General features: G+C 30.8%; 1 protein-coding gene across 3 annotated transcripts in view; it reads right to left on the reverse strand.

Moving 5' to 3' along the window:
- Nucleotides 1-20,397, reverse strand: part of LOC115957591 (probable leucine-rich repeat receptor-like serine/threonine-protein kinase At3g14840) — a 35,996-nt gene extending 15,599 nt beyond the window's left edge. The window contains exons 1-16 of one of the 3 annotated variants that reach the window (XM_031075876.1): nucleotides 20,220-20,397; nucleotides 19,835-19,994; nucleotides 6,144-6,215; nucleotides 5,980-6,051; nucleotides 5,824-5,895; nucleotides 5,233-5,304; nucleotides 4,942-5,013; nucleotides 4,762-4,833; nucleotides 4,605-4,676; nucleotides 4,423-4,494; nucleotides 4,257-4,328; nucleotides 3,025-3,099; nucleotides 2,294-2,356; nucleotides 1,114-1,170; nucleotides 999-1,034; nucleotides 765-805 (exon numbers count right to left, since the gene is read on the reverse strand). In XM_031075876.1, the coding sequence (XP_030931736.1) occupies nucleotides 765-805; nucleotides 999-1,034; nucleotides 1,114-1,170; nucleotides 2,294-2,356; nucleotides 3,025-3,099; nucleotides 4,257-4,328; nucleotides 4,423-4,494; nucleotides 4,605-4,676; nucleotides 4,762-4,833; nucleotides 4,942-5,013; nucleotides 5,233-5,304; nucleotides 5,824-5,895; nucleotides 5,980-6,051; nucleotides 6,144-6,215; nucleotides 19,835-19,994; nucleotides 20,220-20,310 (1,171 nt within the window). In that variant the 5' untranslated portion in view covers nucleotides 20,311-20,397. Of the gene's footprint in view, nucleotides 1-764; nucleotides 806-998; nucleotides 1,035-1,113; nucleotides 1,171-2,293; nucleotides 2,357-3,024; nucleotides 3,100-4,256; nucleotides 4,329-4,422; nucleotides 4,495-4,604; nucleotides 4,677-4,761; nucleotides 4,834-4,941; nucleotides 5,014-5,232; nucleotides 5,305-5,768; nucleotides 5,896-5,979; nucleotides 6,052-6,143; nucleotides 6,216-19,834; nucleotides 19,995-20,219 lie in introns of those variants that run through there. The other 2 variants (XM_031075877.1, XM_031075878.1) reach the window with 2 other exon arrangements.
- Between the last annotated feature and the right edge of the window lie 225 nt (nucleotides 20,398-20,622).

A 20,622-nucleotide genomic window follows, 5' to 3' on the forward strand; every position in this document is an offset into this window, starting at 1 on the left:
TTCCCTTTTTTTTGTTTTGGGGGGGGCGGGGGGGGAGTTGGGGGAAAATGCGGTTTGGGGAGGAGTGTGTGATGAGACAGAGTTTCATTTGGTGCAAAATCAAGCCAAATGAGACGGTCATTCAAGGACACTGCTCATTCTTGTGTTTAGTACTATTAGGGGGGTGCACTCATGTGTTACTATATCCAATGAGACTTATGCCACTGTTAGATAAGATAGCTAGATAACTACATAAAGGCTAGAAATGGATCCTAACAACAAAAGTTCAATCCCAGTGCATTAGCATTATTTTGCAAACTTCAAAAAGACAAAATTTGGAAGATTTATTAAAAATTAAAATGTTTAGTAATACATAAATTAGATGAGAAAGATTCATAAACTTGGAAGCATTTACAATAAATTTCCAATCTTGGGGACCACAAGCAAGGGAGGGGCCCTCAATTCCGAACACAAAAAAATTAAAACAGGGTTAGTGCCTAGTCACATTAAAGACTGCAAGTCTGTAAGAAAGACTTGAAACTGTAAAATGATTTAGCAACCGCAAAATTGTGTAGCTTAGAAGAATTTTAAAACATAGATGTAAAGTAGGATCTCTTAAAACAGATTCATTATTCAGTATGGTTACAAGCGTGAGAGAAAACCCTTTAGGATATACTTGAGGAACTGGTACAGATCTGAACCAAAGCAATCATAAGTATAACATAGGTAAATCTTGAAGAATTTAATACTAAATCAATTTTATAATAGCCCATAAAAGAACTTACTTTTTGAACAAGAAGAACTCCTCAGACACAAAATATTTCCACTGATAAGGCAATTCAGGTACCAAAGCAAGTCAGCAATATTACATTGTGATTAAATATATGTTACATGACTCAAGACAATATTACATTGAAGATTATAAAATAAAAAAATGAATCAAGACAATATACCAGAAAGTTAATTTCAAAAAACCTTTGTAATGCATGCTTTGAAAGGTGAAACTAAAAAAAACTTACGTGTCACTCCCCTTTGAAGAGGTTGTAAACAAGTTCCTACATAAAATATCACCAAGTCCAAAGCTTAGCTAGTAAATAAAAGATCACACTCACACACAGACAAAAGCATTCTTACAAGCTTTGGTGATCACAAATAAAGCTTCCATTGGGAAAGTTGTTATACGAAAGATCACTGCACATAAAAATTATGATGTAATTCATTACCTAACAGAATGAAGCAGGAATAATAAACTTTTATTTTACACAGGATAGTTGATAACATATATGGAAGGGGTAATAATATTTCATTTTTAATTCAGTGAAACTCAATCCTACATATTTTAGTAGATAAAGCTTTCATCCAAACTCCCACATATAAGCTAAACCACTCTTATATGAGAAAGATGCTTACCATTACATTACCTAAGCCCACCTTTGTGTTTTTGATAATGTAAATAACCAACCCCATATGCAAATATCAAGATCATAAGAGCTAACCTAAAATAAGGAGACTCTTTCCTTCATGTTAAACTATGAACTATACAAAGATACTAAAATTTAAAGTTTGAAGTTAAAAAGGAGATATAATACGATAGCTGGAGCTTAGTGATACGGCTCATCACATTCAATTCTTGGATGATGCATGGGCGGATTGCAAGGGATAGGATAATTGATGTATGCATGGGTGAGGGATTGCAAGGGATAGGACAATTTATATGCATCAGTGCAAAGGAAAAGATCACGTAGAAGTAGAAGATTAGGCTTTTGATGCTCCTGAAGCGATTAAGTGATTAAAATTTATCGAATAAATAATTCCTTTTTTTTTTTTTTTTAATGAATATACAATAGCTGAAGACTATGGAGAGTTGGAAACATTTAGAAACTTTTGGAATCCCCACAATACTTTTATGAGTTCTGTAAAATGCTAGGGAAGTGTATAGGCAACATGTTTCCTATGACTCCACTATTTAATATATTTTGATGCACTCATTTATGCTACAATTGATTAACTATCTAAGATGGTTTTGTAAATTAACCTTTAAAGAAACATTATTCATTGCAAAAAAAGTTCCTTTATATATAACCATCCACAACAAATCAGATGGAAGAAATTATATCCAAACATGCGAATAACTACTTAATACCAATGGTTATCAACAGATGTTGAGAATACAGTTAAACCTAGATTGCCTACATTATACAAGACATTCTCCACAGGAGTTAGCAAACTAAAGGGGAACAAATAATGCATGAATTTAAATTTATTAATGTAAATGATACAAACTCCTTCACATTAATTTGGAAGAGAAGCTTACATTCTGTCTTTGTTTAGCATCCAATCACGCACTGGTCCACTTAGCAAGTTTCCAGTTAGATACCTAAACAAATTCAATCTACAAGATTCAGAACAACTTATGTAGTTACACAGCACATTGATATGACTTGCCAATGACACAAATTTTGAGCTCAGTGAAATGGCTAACTTGAAATACAAACACACATGTACACATTCTCATGATTTTAGAATATATATTAACAGTGGTGAATTGGAGGAAAAATAAAAAGGTCCCCCACCTCTAGCCAATAGAAGTAGGACTGTCAATTACATCCACCATAGTGGGGAAGGGGGAGGGAGGTTTGAGCCACGGACATGAGGCACCATAAAGGATGCCATCTCTACTAGACTATCACTTGAACCCCAAGAATGGTCTACATTTAACTTCAGTAATCATTTTATGGATGGCCAGATTTTACTCTAAAGGCTTTTTGACAACTCTATCCTTGAAGCCTATTGTTGGATTAGGCACACACTAGCCAACTTTAGGCCCAAAATTCATATTGCATTTTAATTTAATGCAAAAAATTTGTTTATCTTACTCGAGATGTTTTAAGGCCAAAATTTTGGATTTGTAAAATTAATCAAATTGATATAGTGGCTACTTGGTATGTTCAGAATGGAACAAAATCAAACATTTTCACACAATTTCTTAGACAGCTTCCTTTACTTCAGTGTAAGGAAATCTACATCTAAAGTCAAAACGCTTACATGAAATCGATCCCTGTTAGAAGACCGTCATAGCTGCTTGGAATTCCTCCAGTGAGTTTGTTAAAACTGAGGTCTCTGCAAGAGAACTTATATAATCAAATTTTAGTGAAACAGAAAACTCTCCCAAAAAGAAAAGAAAAAAAATCCAAATCATTTACTCGAAAAATTGTATTATGCAAATAATATATTGAAGTTTGCAATAGAAAGAAACGTAAGAAAAAATATAAATAAAAATAAATAAAAAATACACACACTAAAAGACTATTTATTTACATAACTATCTCATAAACAAGTGTTTATTGGAAACTTGTACTTGATTTGGTTATTAAATAAATGAAAATAAAAAATTATCTCTTTTAAAAAAAAAAAATTTCAAGCAAGTTGGGGGGAAAAATCCTACTGTAGACTTGAGCATGATTTGGATTTTAAATAAATGAGAACAAAAAATTCTTCTTCCTTTTTCTTTCAATGAAGCTGAAAATAAAAATGAACTTGATTTATGTGCAGTGGTAACTTTGAGCCAAAATGGCTATTCAAATTTGTCATTTTCCTGCTCATGCATATCACTTCACAAAATATGTACCAACAATAACTATTGAGTAAACATACTTGTATCAAGCATCTAATTCATTTGAGATGGAATGAGACACAACACATGCACATGACTTAGACAAACACACACAGAAAACCGTGTGCTTGTGTTCCACATGGGCATTCAGATATCATTTGCTTACAAGGTAATGCTCCAGGGGTACAGGAAACTCAAAAGTTTTAAGATACAACTCTTTTTCTTTTTTCTTTTTTCACTAAGTTAATGAAAAATTTTATTTCCATTCTCAAGGAAGTCACTTCTTGTGGGTTCCTGATATGATTTTACCATAGAAGCCTTTCTCTTCATTTTCATAACCTCTGACTGGCTAATCACCAGATTCACTTTTTCCTTATTCTCCTAAAAAATTAGTACTCTTTTCTGAGAAGGAATAAAAAGGAAAAAAACATTTGGATTTGTAGTCCATCAGCATATATATAGATGTCTTGTACTTATGCTACCATATATGCATGTATATCCATGGTTGGTAGTTAAAACTTAAAAATGCCTTTTGGATAATTGCTACCATCAGACAGCCAAAATGCAGAGTCAATAATTTGATTTAGCCTATCCTACATGACCCTTAAATTAGTAGGAAAAAATGTACAGCAAACAAGAAAGTAAAAAAGAATTATATACTGACAAGGTTGTCAGCTTATTCATCTTCCCAAGGTATTCAGGTAGGTGCCCAGTAATATTGCAATTCCTTAGTATCCTGAAACAGAACCAAATATTTTATATTGAGTTGCAAAATAATAACAATAATAACAATAATAAAATCATACTTTTAATTGAAGTATCTAACTCACAGAGTATTCATCTTTGTCATATTATGAAGTGGTGGAAATTTTGCTTCAGGTCCTCTTAAGTCACTAATTCTCCTAGATATTGAAATTTGAATAGGAGTAAAAATTTAAAAAAATAAAAATAAAATAAAATGCAGTTGCCTATAAAACAATAAATAGCTACAGATTTACAAAGCCACACTGACAAGTCACTTAAGTTTTCCAAAAAAGCAATGTGGAGAGGAATCGGCCCATTCAAACCACTTGCTTGAATCACCCTGTTGTTAAGAAATTTTGATTTAGTAAGTAAATAATACATCAAGTTCAATTCTTTTCTTAAAAAGAAAACAGTCAAATTCTCACAGTTTTTCGAGATTTGTCCAATTCTGAATAAAATCGGGTATCTTTCCAGAAAATTTATTTTCACCAATCCGACTGCATTATTGGGGGAAGAAAAATATGTGAATTTAGAAGGTAAAATAGATGTATAAAATCTTCAAGATAGTTAAAAAAAGGAAGAAGAAGAAAGATCTTGAAACTTACAAGTCTTTCATTGTCATTAGCCCTGCAAACGTTTCAGGTACCTCCCCAGTAAAATAGTTTGAAGTAAAGTGTCTATGACAATAACAATACCAATTTAGAAAAGCCAATAAGCTAAAAAAGATATGCATCAATACACATATACAAGTAAAAAAAAATTAATGTAAATTAATTTTGCTTGATCATAATGACATTTTTACATCTTACTACAGGGAGGGAGGCCAACCAAAAGAAAGAAATAAAGTATGATGCAATAAGTTTTTAAAATATAGTAATTCAAATGAAGGGTCTTACAGCCTTTCTATATTGATTAGGTTTCCAAGCTCTCTAGGAAGACTTCCAGAAAGCATATTGAACTCAAGGACCCTGTTGATAACAAATTGGAATTCCTTTATAACAAAATATACAAGGAAAATATTGGCTACATTTACGCTATACCTTAAAATAACTAGTTTAGCATATGCCTGAAATGGGGAGAAATTTTGTAAAACAATACTTTTTAAATAATATTTATTTAAATTGGTACCGTTTTGGAGTTATTTGAGAATATAGCCTCTAATATAAAATCATGTTTTAGAGATACAATTTCAACACTTAAAATTGTGTTTTAACACGATTTCAGCTGACTTGACTGAATTTTAAGTGCTTGTGTTTTTCAACACTTCAGAATCGGGTTTTGCTAAATACCCAAATGATTTCAAAACAGTACCAATTTAAATCATTATTATCCAAATAATATTATTTGGCAAAATTTGCCCCGACATGGGATTTATCACACATCCACACTACACACACTCAACTAATTCAATATCAATAAGGGGGCATCATACATTGTATAGAAACAGAGTGAAATGGTGGAGGAGTGCAGTAAGAGTAAGAACTCACAAACTTTTGAGAGTGGAGATATTTCCAAGCTCTATGGGAATGGAACCGGTCAACCGGTTTCCAAGAAGAGAACTGCAATACAAGAGAAGCCATGAATAACAATATGAAAGTCACAAAAAAAACACACACACACAGGGACAGAGAGAGAGATAGTACATGTTGAGAAGCCTTGTGAAGGAGCCCCATTGTTGAGGGATTGTGCCGCTAAGGTAGTTAAGGGTCAGGTCACTGTATAAGGAGATGCCATAAATTATAAATAAGAGATGAAAATCACAAAAACACAGACAAGTTAATTATTTATTATATTGACTAGTACTTACATTTGTTCAAGATACGGCAAGTTCACCAGTTCTGGTGGCAGAGTGCCCGTGAGATCTTGTCCTTTCAGAACTCTGTATTTCCAGCAGTAGAAAAATGTGTTTTTCCTTTTAATTTTTATTTTTTTCCTTAAAAAAATTAAATTAAAAATTCATACCAATTAAAGAAGACACAAATAAATATGGTTGGTCTTAGTCATACCGATACTCTTTTTTTTGGATAGGAAGTCGTACCAATACATTGGTTCCTTCCTTTTTCCTTTTTCTTTTTTCTTTTTTGAGTAAAAAAAAAAAGGGCCATATCATTATTTACATATTTTAATAATGATACGGTTCATATAGGATCACTACCAATTTTTTTTTTTTTTTTTAATAGAGTTTTAACTTATGGCGTCCGCTCTAATGATAGCTCTTTATTATCAGACCAAAACGCCAATCAGTTTTTGGTGTAGGCGGAGATTGAACCTCAAATCTTTTATACAACCATCAGAGATCTTACCAGTTAAGCTAACTGGAAGTCACAAACAAACTCCACCACTAACCAAACACCACTTTATATTTAGTTATATTCTAAAAATAAAAAATAAATTTAAGTGGGCCACGTATAATCTTTTGTCATCTATCATTTATATATCTATATAAAACTGAAACTTTTGTTGACACCACAATTTTCCACGTCAGCATAAAAAATAAAAAATAAATAAAAATTATAACTCCTCAAAACCCTAACAACCTTACCCATCTCTCAAGTTAAGAAATATAAAACCACGGTTTCTGCAAACTCTCTCTTTTTCCAGACGTAGGAAGCCCTAAAGCATTCAAGATCTACAAAATCCTAGCAACTTTACCCCTCTCTCAAGTTAAGAAATATAAAGTCACGGTTTCTGCAAACTCTCTCTCTCCAGACGTAGAAAGCCCTAAAGCATTCAAGATCTACAATACACGGTATAAATTTTAGCTTATAAAGTTCAGTTTTTGTAAGGTTAGTTTGTTTATATATTTAGTCCTTATGTTTAGGTTTAGGTTTTAAGAGATTTATATATTACTACTATGTGGCTGAATTTCCCGTGACATCAGTTTTATGGTTTTTTTTTTTTTTTTTTTTTTTTTTTTATAATTTGTTTTATGTCGGTTTCTGCAAACTCTCTCTTTCTCCAGACGTAGGAAGCCCTAAAGCATTCAAGATCTACAAAACCCTAACAACCTTACCCCTCTCTCAAGTTAAGAAATATAAAGCCACTGTTTCTACAAACTCTCTCTCTCCAGACGTAGGAAGCCCTAAAGCATTCAAGATCTACAATGCACGGTATAGATTTTAACTTATAAAGTTCAGCTTTTGTAAGGTTAGTTTGTTTATATATTTAGTCCTTATATTTAGGTTTAGGTTTTAAGAGATTTATATATTACTACTATGTGGTTGAATTTCCCGTGACATTAGTTTTATAGTTTTTTTTTTTTTTTTTTTTAATTTGTTTTATGTCGATTTCTGCAAACTCTCTCTTTCTCCAGACGTAGGAAGCCCTAAAGCATTCAAGATCTACAAAACCCTAGCAACCTTACCCCTCTCTCAAGTTAAGAAATATAAAACCACGGTTTCTGCAAACTCTCTCTCTCCAGACGTAGGAAGCCCTAAAGCATTCAAGATCTACAATGCACGGTATAGATTTTAGCTTATAAAGTTTAGCTTTTGTAAGGTTAGTTTGTTTATATATTTAGTCCTTATGTTTAGGTTTAGGTTTCAAGAGATTTATATATTACTACTATGTGGTTGAATTTCTCGTGACATCAGTTTTATGTTTTTTTTTTTTTTTTTTAATTTGTTTTATGTAAGGTTAGTTTGTTTACATCAGTTATTTATCTCAAAGGTAAGGCTTTTATTTCTACCGCAAGAACTATTTAGGTATGTATCCCTTACAAGCACACATGAACTTAAATTGTCTTTTAATATATGCATGCTTTATTATTTTCTAATAGTTTTCCCGTGCATCGCACGGGTTAGCGACTAGTTTAATGTAAAGTTATGAAACATATTAGTCATTTCTCATTCATAACAGTTACGAAACAAGTCTTTTTTTAGTTCTTCACCTTCTCATAGATGTAAAAATTCTATTTTGAACAATTGTACTTATAGACAAGTAAGAATGAATGGATGGGTTTAATAATGTAAAGTTGTAATTTAAACGGTGGCTAATCATAGGTGGGACCAAAAACATGATAAAAATGAGTATGCTATTTTCTTATTTTTGTTTACTTGATTTTCAGATATTTAAGCATTTCATAATGTAATTTTGCTGATCTCAAGCTCAAAAGCTTGATTTGAGTTTGAGCTTGATATTAAACTTGAACTTGGCTTAACTAATTAATTAAGTCAAGCTAAGCCAAGCTGAAACTCCTTGGCTTTTCCAAGAGTTAAAGCTCAAACATTATTTTTGGCTTATCTCAAGCTTGAGCCAAGCTTGAACTTTTGACTTTTACTATTGAGCTAATTTCAAACATGCGTAACTCGGCAGAGCACTGCTCGTTTATAGCCCTACCTGAGGGGAAAAATATTTTCCCCCCTTTAACATCCGTTTAACCAAACTTTGTTAAGTTAATGTTGAAAATATTGTATGCTAACATGCCATTTACTTAAAGGCAGGTTTCCAAACTATCTTCCCTAAATTAAAATCCATTGTTTTAAAATTTTAATTAAAGTGTATTTTAAAATATTAAATACAAGTTTTGCTTCATTTTTTTTTTCCAATGGGTGTGGGTGAATTTTGCTTTTTTATTCTAAATTTATTGGCAATATTTATACTAACTATGGTTAAACTTTTGAAAAGAGAATTTTACAAAAATTTGAAAAGAAGTCAAGAGATAGTTTACACTTTACCACCCTAAACTATACTCTATATTATATTTTGCATCCTAAACTTTTCGAATGTACGTTTTGTTCCCTAAACTATGATCCTTGTAACACTTTGCACCTTGTCGTTAAGTTCTCTGTTAACTTGGATGGAAATTCAAATTTTAGGGTACAAAGTGTAATCAGGAATATAGTTTAGGGTGGTAAAATGTAATTTATTTATTGTTTTTAAAGCATTGAGAAGAATGACAATTAGTTCTTTTTATTACCATATTTTTTCATCCAAGTTAACAGAAAACTTAACGTCAAGGGTGAAAAATGTAACAAGAGCTATAGTTTAGAGTGTAAAACATGCATTTGAAAAGTTTAGGGTGCAAAGTGTAATCAAGAGTATAGTTTAGGGTAATAAAGTGTAATTTCCACCTTCTTTTTTTTAGCTTGGCGTAAAAAAACAACTCATTATGCCAAGCTTAATAAGGAAAGTAAAATAATATTTTCCTAACTCATTTTAAGAATGCTACTAAACATAGGAAAATGAGATAGTTTTTTTAGATTATAAAAAAAACTTTTTTTAAAATTATTCATTTTCCAAAAACTATTAATGTCAAAACAAACAGAGCACCTATTGTTTTCTTTTATTGTTAACATAGGTGTTCATAACTCTTCAAGGTTTGATTATTTTGTCATATATGTGTAATCTCCCACCCCACCCACACTCGGTAACTATAAGGAGGTATCTATTGGGGTGGTCCCAAGATGCCACCTACCACCAAGGACAATACCAAAAAGGGACAAAGGGGTTGGAATTTTATAATATTTTTAAGGGTTGATAACAATTTACCAGCCTGTGGTTATTGATTAGGACTAATTTTATGTTGTCTCTTTGTAGTTTGAAAAGTATTATTTTAATTACCTATGGTTAGTTTTGTTATGCGGTCGTTACTCAACTCATCACTTTCACCGGTAAAATACCACAAAACCTCCAAACTTATAGAAATATTCTTAAAAATCTCCAAAATAATACAAATACCCTTAAAACCCCCAATTGACTACAATGAGGCCTTTAAAATAACCAAAACACCTCTAAAACCCTCAAAATGGCAAAATATCCACCAATATTTCCAAAATAATCGAAATACCATCATTACATCCAAAATGCCACTCAACTTTCAAAATGATCAAAATCCTCTATAATGACTAGAATACTTTGGAAACATCTATAATGACAAATATACACTTAAAATTAGGGCTGTGCATCAAACTCACCAACCTAAAAAAAACTAACCAAGCTCGATGCCTTGACTTGGTTTTCATGGGTTAGTGGGTTGGGTTAGATTTGAATTCTATTTTGAGTCTTAGGTTGAGTAGGGTTCAGGTGGATAGTTTTTTAACCCATTTAATCCACTATTTATATAAGTTTATTTTAATATCATTATTTTAAATTTATAGATTTTGGTATTATAAGAGTTAATTTTAATGAATTTGATATAATCTAAGTATATTATATGAACAGTAACAATTTATTGAAAAAAAGAGTTTAAATATTTAAGAAAGACTAATTTTTTACAAGGCGTAAAATATATAAAATATATATACACAACCTACTGATCCAACCTAACCGAACCCAACCCATGTTGGCTGGGTTGGTTTCCACACATGTAATGAATTGGTTAAGAATTTCTCAACTCAACCAATGCACTCCCCAACAAAATGACTAAATATCTTTAAAATCTTGAATGTGACATAAATGCCCCTAAAATGACAAAAAAATGAAACCATGGAAATGACCAAGATACCCTAGGAAAACTTCAAAGCAATCACAATATGACTTAAAACTTTGGCAATTGCTACCAAATTTGTTTAAGTCATGCAAAAACATTTTCAAGCGTTCCTTTGAACGTTTCAAGTGTTTTGTAATTATGCAAGCAAAAGTGTAATTCGGTGAATGCATAGTTTGGGTCTCACCTAAAATTAAAAGTTGATAGCAGTTTGTAGGCTTAAAATGCAAATTGCACTGTCTAAGTTTGGTTGCAATTCATTTTAGTTTTCTAACTTTACTTTCGCTCAATTGAGTCCTCTAAATTTTAAATTTATTTAATTCAGGCCTTCTATCAATTTTGTAAAAAAATTGCCCTTAAAAAATATTTTTTTCACATAAAAAATATAAAAAATTAATAAAAATATTTTATAGATTTTTAACGTAAGAACTTTTTTTTCAAATTTTTTTTTTCATTAGTTAATTGCATACTTAATGACAAATTTGTTAAACTAAATTGGATAAAAGGCCTAAATTAAATAACTTTGAAACTTAGAAGACTCAATAGAACGAAAGTAAAGTTAGAGAACTGAAATATATTTTAGTAAAACTTAGAGGATGCACTTTGTATTTTAGCCTATTTTGTATATATATATATATAAAGAAGTTCAATTGATAGTTTTTATTAATTTTTTTATTTTATTATTGCACTCTTATTTTGATTGTACGTACTTGTTAGTGTAATTTTAAATTATTTCATTTTGATTTTCATATTTTTAGGATGATTTTATATGTTAGGTATTAATATTTTTAAGTGGTGAATCAAAGTTGTAATTTAATATCATATAAAAAATATATAGAAAGTTTTTTGGTTTTTCGTACAAGCCAATTGTCGGATTTGTGTTCCAAAACATTCTTATGAACATAGACAAACATTAGAAAATAAACAGTTTTTCCCAAAAATGTTTTCTACTAAAAATCATTTTGAGTACTTGAAATTTGTGCTAGGATTTTTTTCTTCAAATGGGAGATCATAGAAAAGAAGATATGTTGAAATATGGTCAAATCCACTAAACTGCTGTGTGATTTGCCAATCAAGACAACCCACTTTTCAAGAATTGATGGTGTTTTTGCCATTGGAGATGATAAAAATATGAAGGTATAGGATGGAAGTGGGCAGCCTTACTGGTGCCTGCGATTGGCTGAGATCGTGGGTCATATTTGCTAATTTACAAATATGACCAAGAAAACCATAAACAGTTTTGTGTCATCTTCCCTCGTCTCTTTCTAAAACAAAATTATATCTCATACCCATTTTCCCAAGGAAAGTGGTCTGTGTATGATTACAAAAAGAAGAGGGTTCAAACGATAATCCGGTAGTAATAACATCCTTTGCCACCACCCATATCTATGATTCGAACTCCATCTTCCCCTCCCCGCCCCCACCCCCCCAAAAAAAAGAGGAAGAAGAAGAAGAAGAAGACACTCATATACCTTTTTTTATTCTATTTCTCTCTCTAACTTAAAAAATTATTTCCATTATTTAAAAAATATCTTCACTTAGTTCCATCAAACATCTCTCTCTCTCTCTCCAACCAGTCACCAACAAACCATCACTCTTTTATTGTCTCACATGCCACATTCAAGGTAAATAAGTTTATTTTATTTCTATGATTAATTAATAAGAAAAATTCTATTTATTAATTGGATTTGAAATGAAAAGTTGATGCTATTAAATGATTCTATTAGGTAAAGTTATGATTGGCTAAGAGTTTTGTAGCTCAATTTGTTAGTGCTACCAATGGTGATTGGTGAATTTGAAGTGGAAAGTAAAATTTTTTTAAATGATTCTATCATTAAGTAAAGTTATTATTGGCTAAACCTTATAACTCAACTAGCTATTTTACCAACACTAATCAATGGTTGACCCAAGTGGCGAAATTGTGGGTTTTTTTCATATACAAAGTTGCAAATTATGTCTCCACCTATAGTTTGTATCGTATGATACTCATTGTATGGTGTACATAAGATTTTGTATTGTAATGGAAGTGCTCATGAATCATATGATACATAAGTACATATTATATGAATTGTATCATATCAATAATTGTATATATCGTACAATACATTGACATGTGGGTTTAAAATAAGTTTTTTGTTAATTCCCCCTCTTCTCTTTCTCCTACAAAATTCAAGTTATATACTTGACACTTCACTTTCATATTTACAAATTTCTTTTCTATGCTATGAATAATGTATTAAATTAAAAAAAATTTATTATTATTGTTATAAGTCTAAGAAGCAAGAATGCCAAGAAGAAATATAAAGAAAAAAAAATAGAATAAAAGAGCAAGAAAAGAGATAGTAAATGTTGATGATGATGAAAAAGATGTTAATGAATAAATAGTTTTGCAAGATGATGAGCATGACAATAACATTGACTTAGATGGAGTTGATTAGGCAAGATGATGAAAAGTAATTATTATTTTGACTCATATATAACATTTATTATTATTTTTGAGTTTAATCCATTTAAATGTATATGTTATAAACATATGTTAATTTGATTAATTTAGTTAGTTTTCTTGAATATTATTACATAAGTGATTATTAAATTGATTATTAGTTGAATATATTTTGAATTTATAATAAACATACATTTTATATGTAATATTATGTATATCTATCTTTTTTTTAAAAAAAAATATGAAGTGTTTGTGTGTTTTACTATACATGATATGATATAATATACTATACAAAAAATTAAAAATCGATTCATAATATTAATTCAATTTTGACAACTATATACACATATTTTTGACAACTATGTAGGCACATATAATTTTTTTTTCTTTTTTTGGAGAAAAAGGCATATATAATTGAGTAGCACTATTCTATTTGTTTTTCCTTCTAATAACTAGCTAAGAGCATTAGCATCCAGGAATGTAAGAACCTACTTTATCTATTTTACCATTCTATTTTGCAACTCACCCAATATCTCAGTTTCTATTTTTACATACAACTCATTAATATAATATAAACTATACCAACAAATAATATAAACAAATCAATTCTCTCCCATCTTTCTCTTCCCTCAATTCCTCTCTTCCTCTCTCACTCCATTAAAATGTGTGTGTTTTTTTTTTTTTTTAATAATCCATGAACAGTAGGATTGTATATATACAACCTTAGAGCACTAGCATTGAGGGTGTAAAAACCCCCAAGTTGCTATTTTAGCAACCAACAGGGCAAAAAGAAGCTACATCTGGGGATGGGTTTTAAATTTTTTTTTACCATCTGTGAACAATTAGTTGTCATATATGAGAACCAACTGTAGCTTAGGATGTAAAAAAAAAAATATATATATATATATATATATTATTTTATTCACAAATATCTCATCTTTCTCTCTCTTCATCATGTTTTATGCCTCTCCTCATCACTCACACACTCTCTCTCTCTTCCTCTCACTTTCAAACTCCTTTCTCTTCTTTCTTTTCTCCTCTCTTCCTCTCATGATAACACTTGCCTCTCTCTATCTCTCCCAAGATTTTGGTTGGCTGTTTAGGGTGGTTTTAGATCAGTTTGGGTGGGTGGGCTTTGAATTGACCTTGGGTGGGTAGTTGTAGATTGGCCTTGGTAGTGGAAGGTTTTAGGTTGTGGGTTGCCTGTGGGCGTGGGGTTGTGGTGGGCATGGTTTGTGGTGGGAATTGGGAGTGGGTTGTGGATGTATGGGTTTGGGTTTTGGTGGGTCATGAGGTGGTGGAGTCCGATCTATGTGGTGGTAGATTGCAGTGGTGGTTGTTGTGTTTTTTGTGGTAGGTGGTTGTGCATTGTGGTTTTGATTTGGTTTTAGTTTTAGTTTTTATATTATTTGGGTTTGTGGGTATGGATTTGGCAGTGGTTGTTGTTGATGTTGGTGTTGGTGGTGGTGGTGTTGTTGTTGAATTTTAGGTGGTGGTGGGCTATGTGGGTGGTGGTTGTTGTGCTGTGTTGTTTTTTTATTTTTTATCTATTTATTTTTTCCTTCTATGGGATTGATTTTTGGATGGATACTAATTGTGGTGGCAATGGAGGTTGGCTTTGATTATGGTGGAGGCGGCTAATTTTGATTGTGGGTGTGGTGGTTGGTTATATTTGTGGTTAGAGTGTGATATTTGTGATTGTGGATAAAGAGAAACAGAGACTAGGAGGAAAGAGAGAGAGACAGTACTTTTTATTATTTTATTGTGTTGTATGTAAAAATAAAAAACTGGGATGTATGATGAGTTGTGAAATAAGTAGGTAAAATAAATAAAGTGGTGTTTAAAGATGTGATTTTTTTTTTTTTTTGGCATCCCTGGATGCTAGTGCTCTTAGGGCACGTTTGATAGATTGTAATGGTAATTACTGTTTATTTGTTTGGTGACAACATAATAATAAAACGTAGAAGACAATGGAATGAACATATTTTAAATCAAACTTAAGATATATTTTAAGAAATATCTTACTCATATAATTAAATATCCTAAAAAGTAATTTTTTTAAAAAAAATTTGAAAGAGAGATTATTTATTTTTTTAATGATTATTTATTTTCATAATTGTTATGTGCATATGAAAAGTTTGTTTATTTAGAAATATATTAATTTTTAGAAATTAATACACCTACTAAGGAATAACTATTACAAGTCTTTTAGAGATGAATAACTATTCCTCATCTATATATATGTATATATATATATAACCGAAACCTCTAAAACTCTCACAATTTTCCACGTCAGCACAATATTTAAATAAAATTATTATTTTTAGTTCAAACTTAACCGAGAGTAAAACTCTATCTCCCTAATAAATCCAACTTAAACTCAAACTCATTATTATTATTATTTTTAGATAAAATTATTTTTGTTTAATCGAAACTTTTTTTTTTTGAGAAGGTTGTTTAATCAAAACTTAACAAGGAGTAAAAATTTATCTCTCTAACAAGTCCAACTTAAATTCAAACTCAAACGTTGATAATCTATATAAAAACAAAAATTATGATAGGACTCAAAAAAAAAAAAAAAAAAAAAGCCTAACGTTGGAAAAAAAAGAGACTCACGTTGATAATCGTGGATTTGGTTTTTGGGTTAAAATTTCTACTAATTATATTTTTATATTGTACATGGCAAATAAAACCTCTTTCTTTTTTTGGAAAAAAATCAAAGATGCAACCAATGTCTTCCAACCTAGGGAACAAAAATTTTTATTTGGTATGTTATATATAAATTTTCTGAATTTAGTTTGGTTCTGAAGTAGAATTTGAGGATTCTATAAATTTTAAAGTTTTAAGTCTTGGGGTTTTTGGTATTTGCGTCTCAGTAGGTTGATCTTAATTCTTCACCTTAAATGCTTTTTATTTAGGTTCATGTGATTTTTTGTTTTCTTATTAAAAACTATATTTTTGGTTGATTCATTATTTATTTGGATTAATTTCAATTAATTAATTAATTAATTTTTTTTTTTTCAGAATGTCTATTTACTTATTGTTGGATTTTTTTTTCCAGGGTCAATAGTTTTTCCGTGCATCACATGGGTTAGCGACTAGTTTTAAAGAATAGCTATTTATAATGAACGACTATTTCCTTTAATAAAAACATAACCAAACTACTAAATAGCTAAACCATAGGAATAACTATTACATTACAACCAAGGGAGTCAATACTGTACCAGAGGCTGTACCGGTTTGGCCAGCGGTACAATATATTTCGGATACCGGTGTACCGTTTCGGGTTTACTGCTATTTTTTATATTTATAAATAAATAAATAAATAAATATATATATATATATGTATGTATGTATGTATGTATGTGTGTATGTGTGTGTGTGTATATATATATTATAATAAATATAAAATTTTACCATAAAACATTTCCTCAATTCAGAACTAATTATTCATGGTTTTAGACTTTAGTATCAATTAAAAGAAAAAAAAAAAAAAAACTCAATATAAAAAATAAAAAGCTTAAAAGTTACCATTGTATACTAAGAAAAGAAATAATACTAATAAGTTAATGCAAATAAGTTACCATTCTACCCTAACAAAAATTCAAAAATTACAAAACTTAAAAAAAAAAAAACTTTTTCTGTATCGGCCGGTATTGCCCAAAATTGGCCGGTATGGCTGGTATTTAAACCGGTACGAAACATTGATGTTTCAATACTGGTATACATACCGGTACGGTAAATACCAGTCGGTATGGCTGGTACCGGTATGGTATTGACTATCTTGATTACAACACCTATTATAATCTATCAAATGTAGTCTTATTGTTTACGGATGCTAAAAAAAACTTACACACTAATGCATTTTTTATATATATATTTTTTGAGAAACAACTTACGCCCTAATGCTAATGCTTAAAGATATATTGCAAGTTGCAAAGTTCTGCCCGAATGGGCATTCCTCTCCTTGAAATCGAGTGTGATGCTAAGATAGTTACAGACCTATTACTCTCTAACTTGCTGCGTAACAGAACTTATACTCCCCTGTTACTTGACTACAGGTCCCTTCTCACCAGATTTCAGCAAATCAAAGTGAACCATACCTTTCGGGAAGCGAATAGTTGCGCTGATGCTATGGCTAGAATGGGGTACTTATAGCAGGATAATTTTGTAGTGTTTAACAATCCCCCAACGCCTGAAATTTCTTCTTTTGTTAACCTTGATGCTGCTGGAATGTATTATGTAAGGCGCTGTGCCAGTACTATGCCTAATATGGTTATGTAACTTCTGTGTTGTTTTGTTTAATATAAGTACCTCTCTTAACCAAAAAAAAAAAAGTTGCAATAGTTGATAGAGACACCAAACCGGCCAACACGGTCGTATACTTTTAATTTCGGAGAAATAAAGTCTTCGTCAAATAATGAATTCTTTTAGGGGGCAATTGCACGACGCGTTAGAAAAAAGAGACCAGGTCTAACAACTTTTAACTTATGACTCAATTGACAATTATCATGAATTCTTTTAGGGGGCAATTGCACGACGCGTTAGAAAAAAGAGACCAGGTCTCATCATCATACTTTTCAATTATTGCGGAATAATAATTGCAGAAACGAAGACCAGGTCTAACAATTCAATATCAGTTTTTTGACCTTTTCCCTCAAGAAGTAAAATATGTTTCCGTTTTCGGCTTTTCCTTTTGCTAAGCAAGCTTTGTGTAATTTGTGAAAGGATATAAAGTTTGTCCACAGACCCCTTTTTTTAGAAGACTTTATTGAAACTAATCACCACAACTCAATTCAATATTATTTATTTATTATTATTGTTTTTTTCTATTGAATGTAAATTTGACAAAGTCCAAAGCCCTGATTGGAGTGGTGAAAGAGTATGTTACTCATGAATGTCAGGCTATTTTGTTGAATAAATCTTAGTGCGGCAAAATTATTCACAATTTATTTTACATCGGTTAAGATGGTATAGGGGTGGATCCACTTGGAAGGGTGGAGGACCATGGTCTTCCCAAACTTTTCTAATTTTATAAAATTACCACTAAAGTTTCTTAAAATTTTCAAAAAATATATGGTTGGCCCCCCAAACTTCTTAAATATTATATATTTAGCCCTAAATTTACCTAAAATTTTCAAAAGAAATATGATAGCCCCCAATTCTTCATATTTCTTGTATGATACTAATAAATTAGTTCAATTTTATATTTATTATTATTTTTCCCTCCATTCATAAAATTCTAGTTCCGCTCCTGAGATGGTATATATATAATTTATACACAGAAAAAAAAAAGAAAAAAAAAAAGAAAAAAAAGAAAAGAAAAGAAAGAGTAGCAATGAGTAACTATATAAAAATGAGGTTGGTACCCATCACATTGTCATTTCAACAAGTTTTTATTTTATTTTTTATAAATTATGTTCTTAAAATTGGTTGTATATTATTTTAGCTTTGAAACTTTTTTTTTCCTTTCTGATATGAAGAACTTTGCAACATAGTAAGACAATAAGTTATAACTCACGTAACATCTTTTTACATGGTATCACTAATAACACTATTTTTATCCAATGTTATGAATTTTGTTCTGTTTCGGCCGAAATGGATGGAAAATACTGTACTGGTAAACAAATGGGAATGGTAAACCATCCAACCCCTCTCCATTTCACCTTGGAGAAAATTCCAAGCCATCTTGCATCGTTTCGGGTGTTTCGGTAAATACCAGCCAAAATGCAAGATTTGATTGGCATGAAGTTTGGACTTTAAAAAAAAAAAAAAAATCTTAAAACCTAAACAAATCTATACACATAAAAAAAGGCTGACGATGAGACCATAATGCATGGCATGTTGCTAATGAGGAAACTGAGAGTGAAAAATGAGTTACAAGTATTGCCTGGTACAAGTACTGGCCTGGGTTGGGGATGAACATAAAGAAAACCAAAACATTAAATGAAAGAAATGATATAGATGAGAAGATATTTAACAATGAGAAGTGGATAAGTGGAAGGGTGAGAGACTTGGAAGATGTGTGTGGAGGAGAAAAAAAAAAAAAAAAAAAAAGATAAAAAAGTGAAACAGGTAGGTGGGGGGAAAAATGTGTTAGAGATGGAGTTGGCTTGGGTAGCATGCTAGCTGAAATATTAAAACCACCGCAGTCTTATTTCAGTTGTTTCATTGTTGCATAAGCTTAATTAGTACTTTAATTAAAATAATAATAATTTAAATGAATTTATTAGGCCAATTTTAAAATAATAATTTTTATAAATGTATTAAAAATAATAACTTTTATGAATTTTTTTCTATAGTAATAAGATATGAAATATTATATATATATATAGACACACATATATTTGCATTGCCCAAAACGATATGTCAAAGATTGGTACCGAAATAAAATGCTTAATTGTTAAAAATCACATTTATTTATTTATTTATTTTGGATGAGGTTAAAAATCACATTTTTATATGCATAGTTCTATTTTTGGACAAAATAAATTCATCCGACCACGCTCGCAACTCTATTGGTTTGGCAATAACACAGTACTTCAATGGTTTGGTAGATAAATAAATGTTTGGTGCACGTACACGTATGAGAAAGAGAGAGAGAAAGAGAGCATACATTCATTATTACATTCTGACAACATGGCAGCCGATGGTATTGGGGATGCTGCAATTGCAGTGAACAGCATTATCTTTATTTTTGACCCATACAGATTGTGCACTGCATGGATCTACTCTGAAATTCCAGTCCGTCTTTCTCAAAGTCTTCGCTATATCACGTAAAGCTTGTACTGTGCAGCGTTATCATCACCCCCAAAAAAAAAGAAAAAAAGTAAGGTTAAAAAGAAAATCAAATCAATTATACTAGTGAATATTTTCTACCAAATTTGAGTTCCATTCCATACACATGGAAACAATAATTTTATAGAAAATAGAAAAGAAAAGAAAAAGAAAAAAAAGAAACTCAAGCTATCATATGCACAACTGTGTGCGCGTGAGAGAGAGTGAGAACATACTTTCATCATCTACCAATACAGTGGCTCCAAAAACAAAACTTGTGAAGCAAAAGGTGACGGCTGAAGCAAGGAGAAGTCGAATGAAGAACATCTTGAATTCTTTGGATAAACAAACCTAACTTTCGAAGGCAAAAATATACGGTGTCCAAAATGGTGTAAAATCGTTACATATGCTAGAGAGAGATTATGGGAGATAAAAGTAGTAAGACAATAAAGTTAAGAATATATATATATATATATATATATATATAAAATTCTTCAAAAGAGGGTATGAAATGGGAGACCCTTAAGACACTTGGAGGTCAACTATTAAGTCAAGCTATTCCCACCCGATTGATTCAATAATTGCAATATTGCAAATTATGATGAAAATAATAAATTCTATTGAAAATTTTGAAATTGT

The sequence above is a fragment of the Quercus lobata genome, chromosome 8 (assembly GCF_001633185.2).
Source record: "Quercus lobata isolate SW786 chromosome 8, ValleyOak3.0 Primary Assembly, whole genome shotgun sequence".
NCBI classification, from domain to species: domain Eukaryota; kingdom Viridiplantae; phylum Streptophyta; class Magnoliopsida; order Fagales; family Fagaceae; genus Quercus; species Quercus lobata.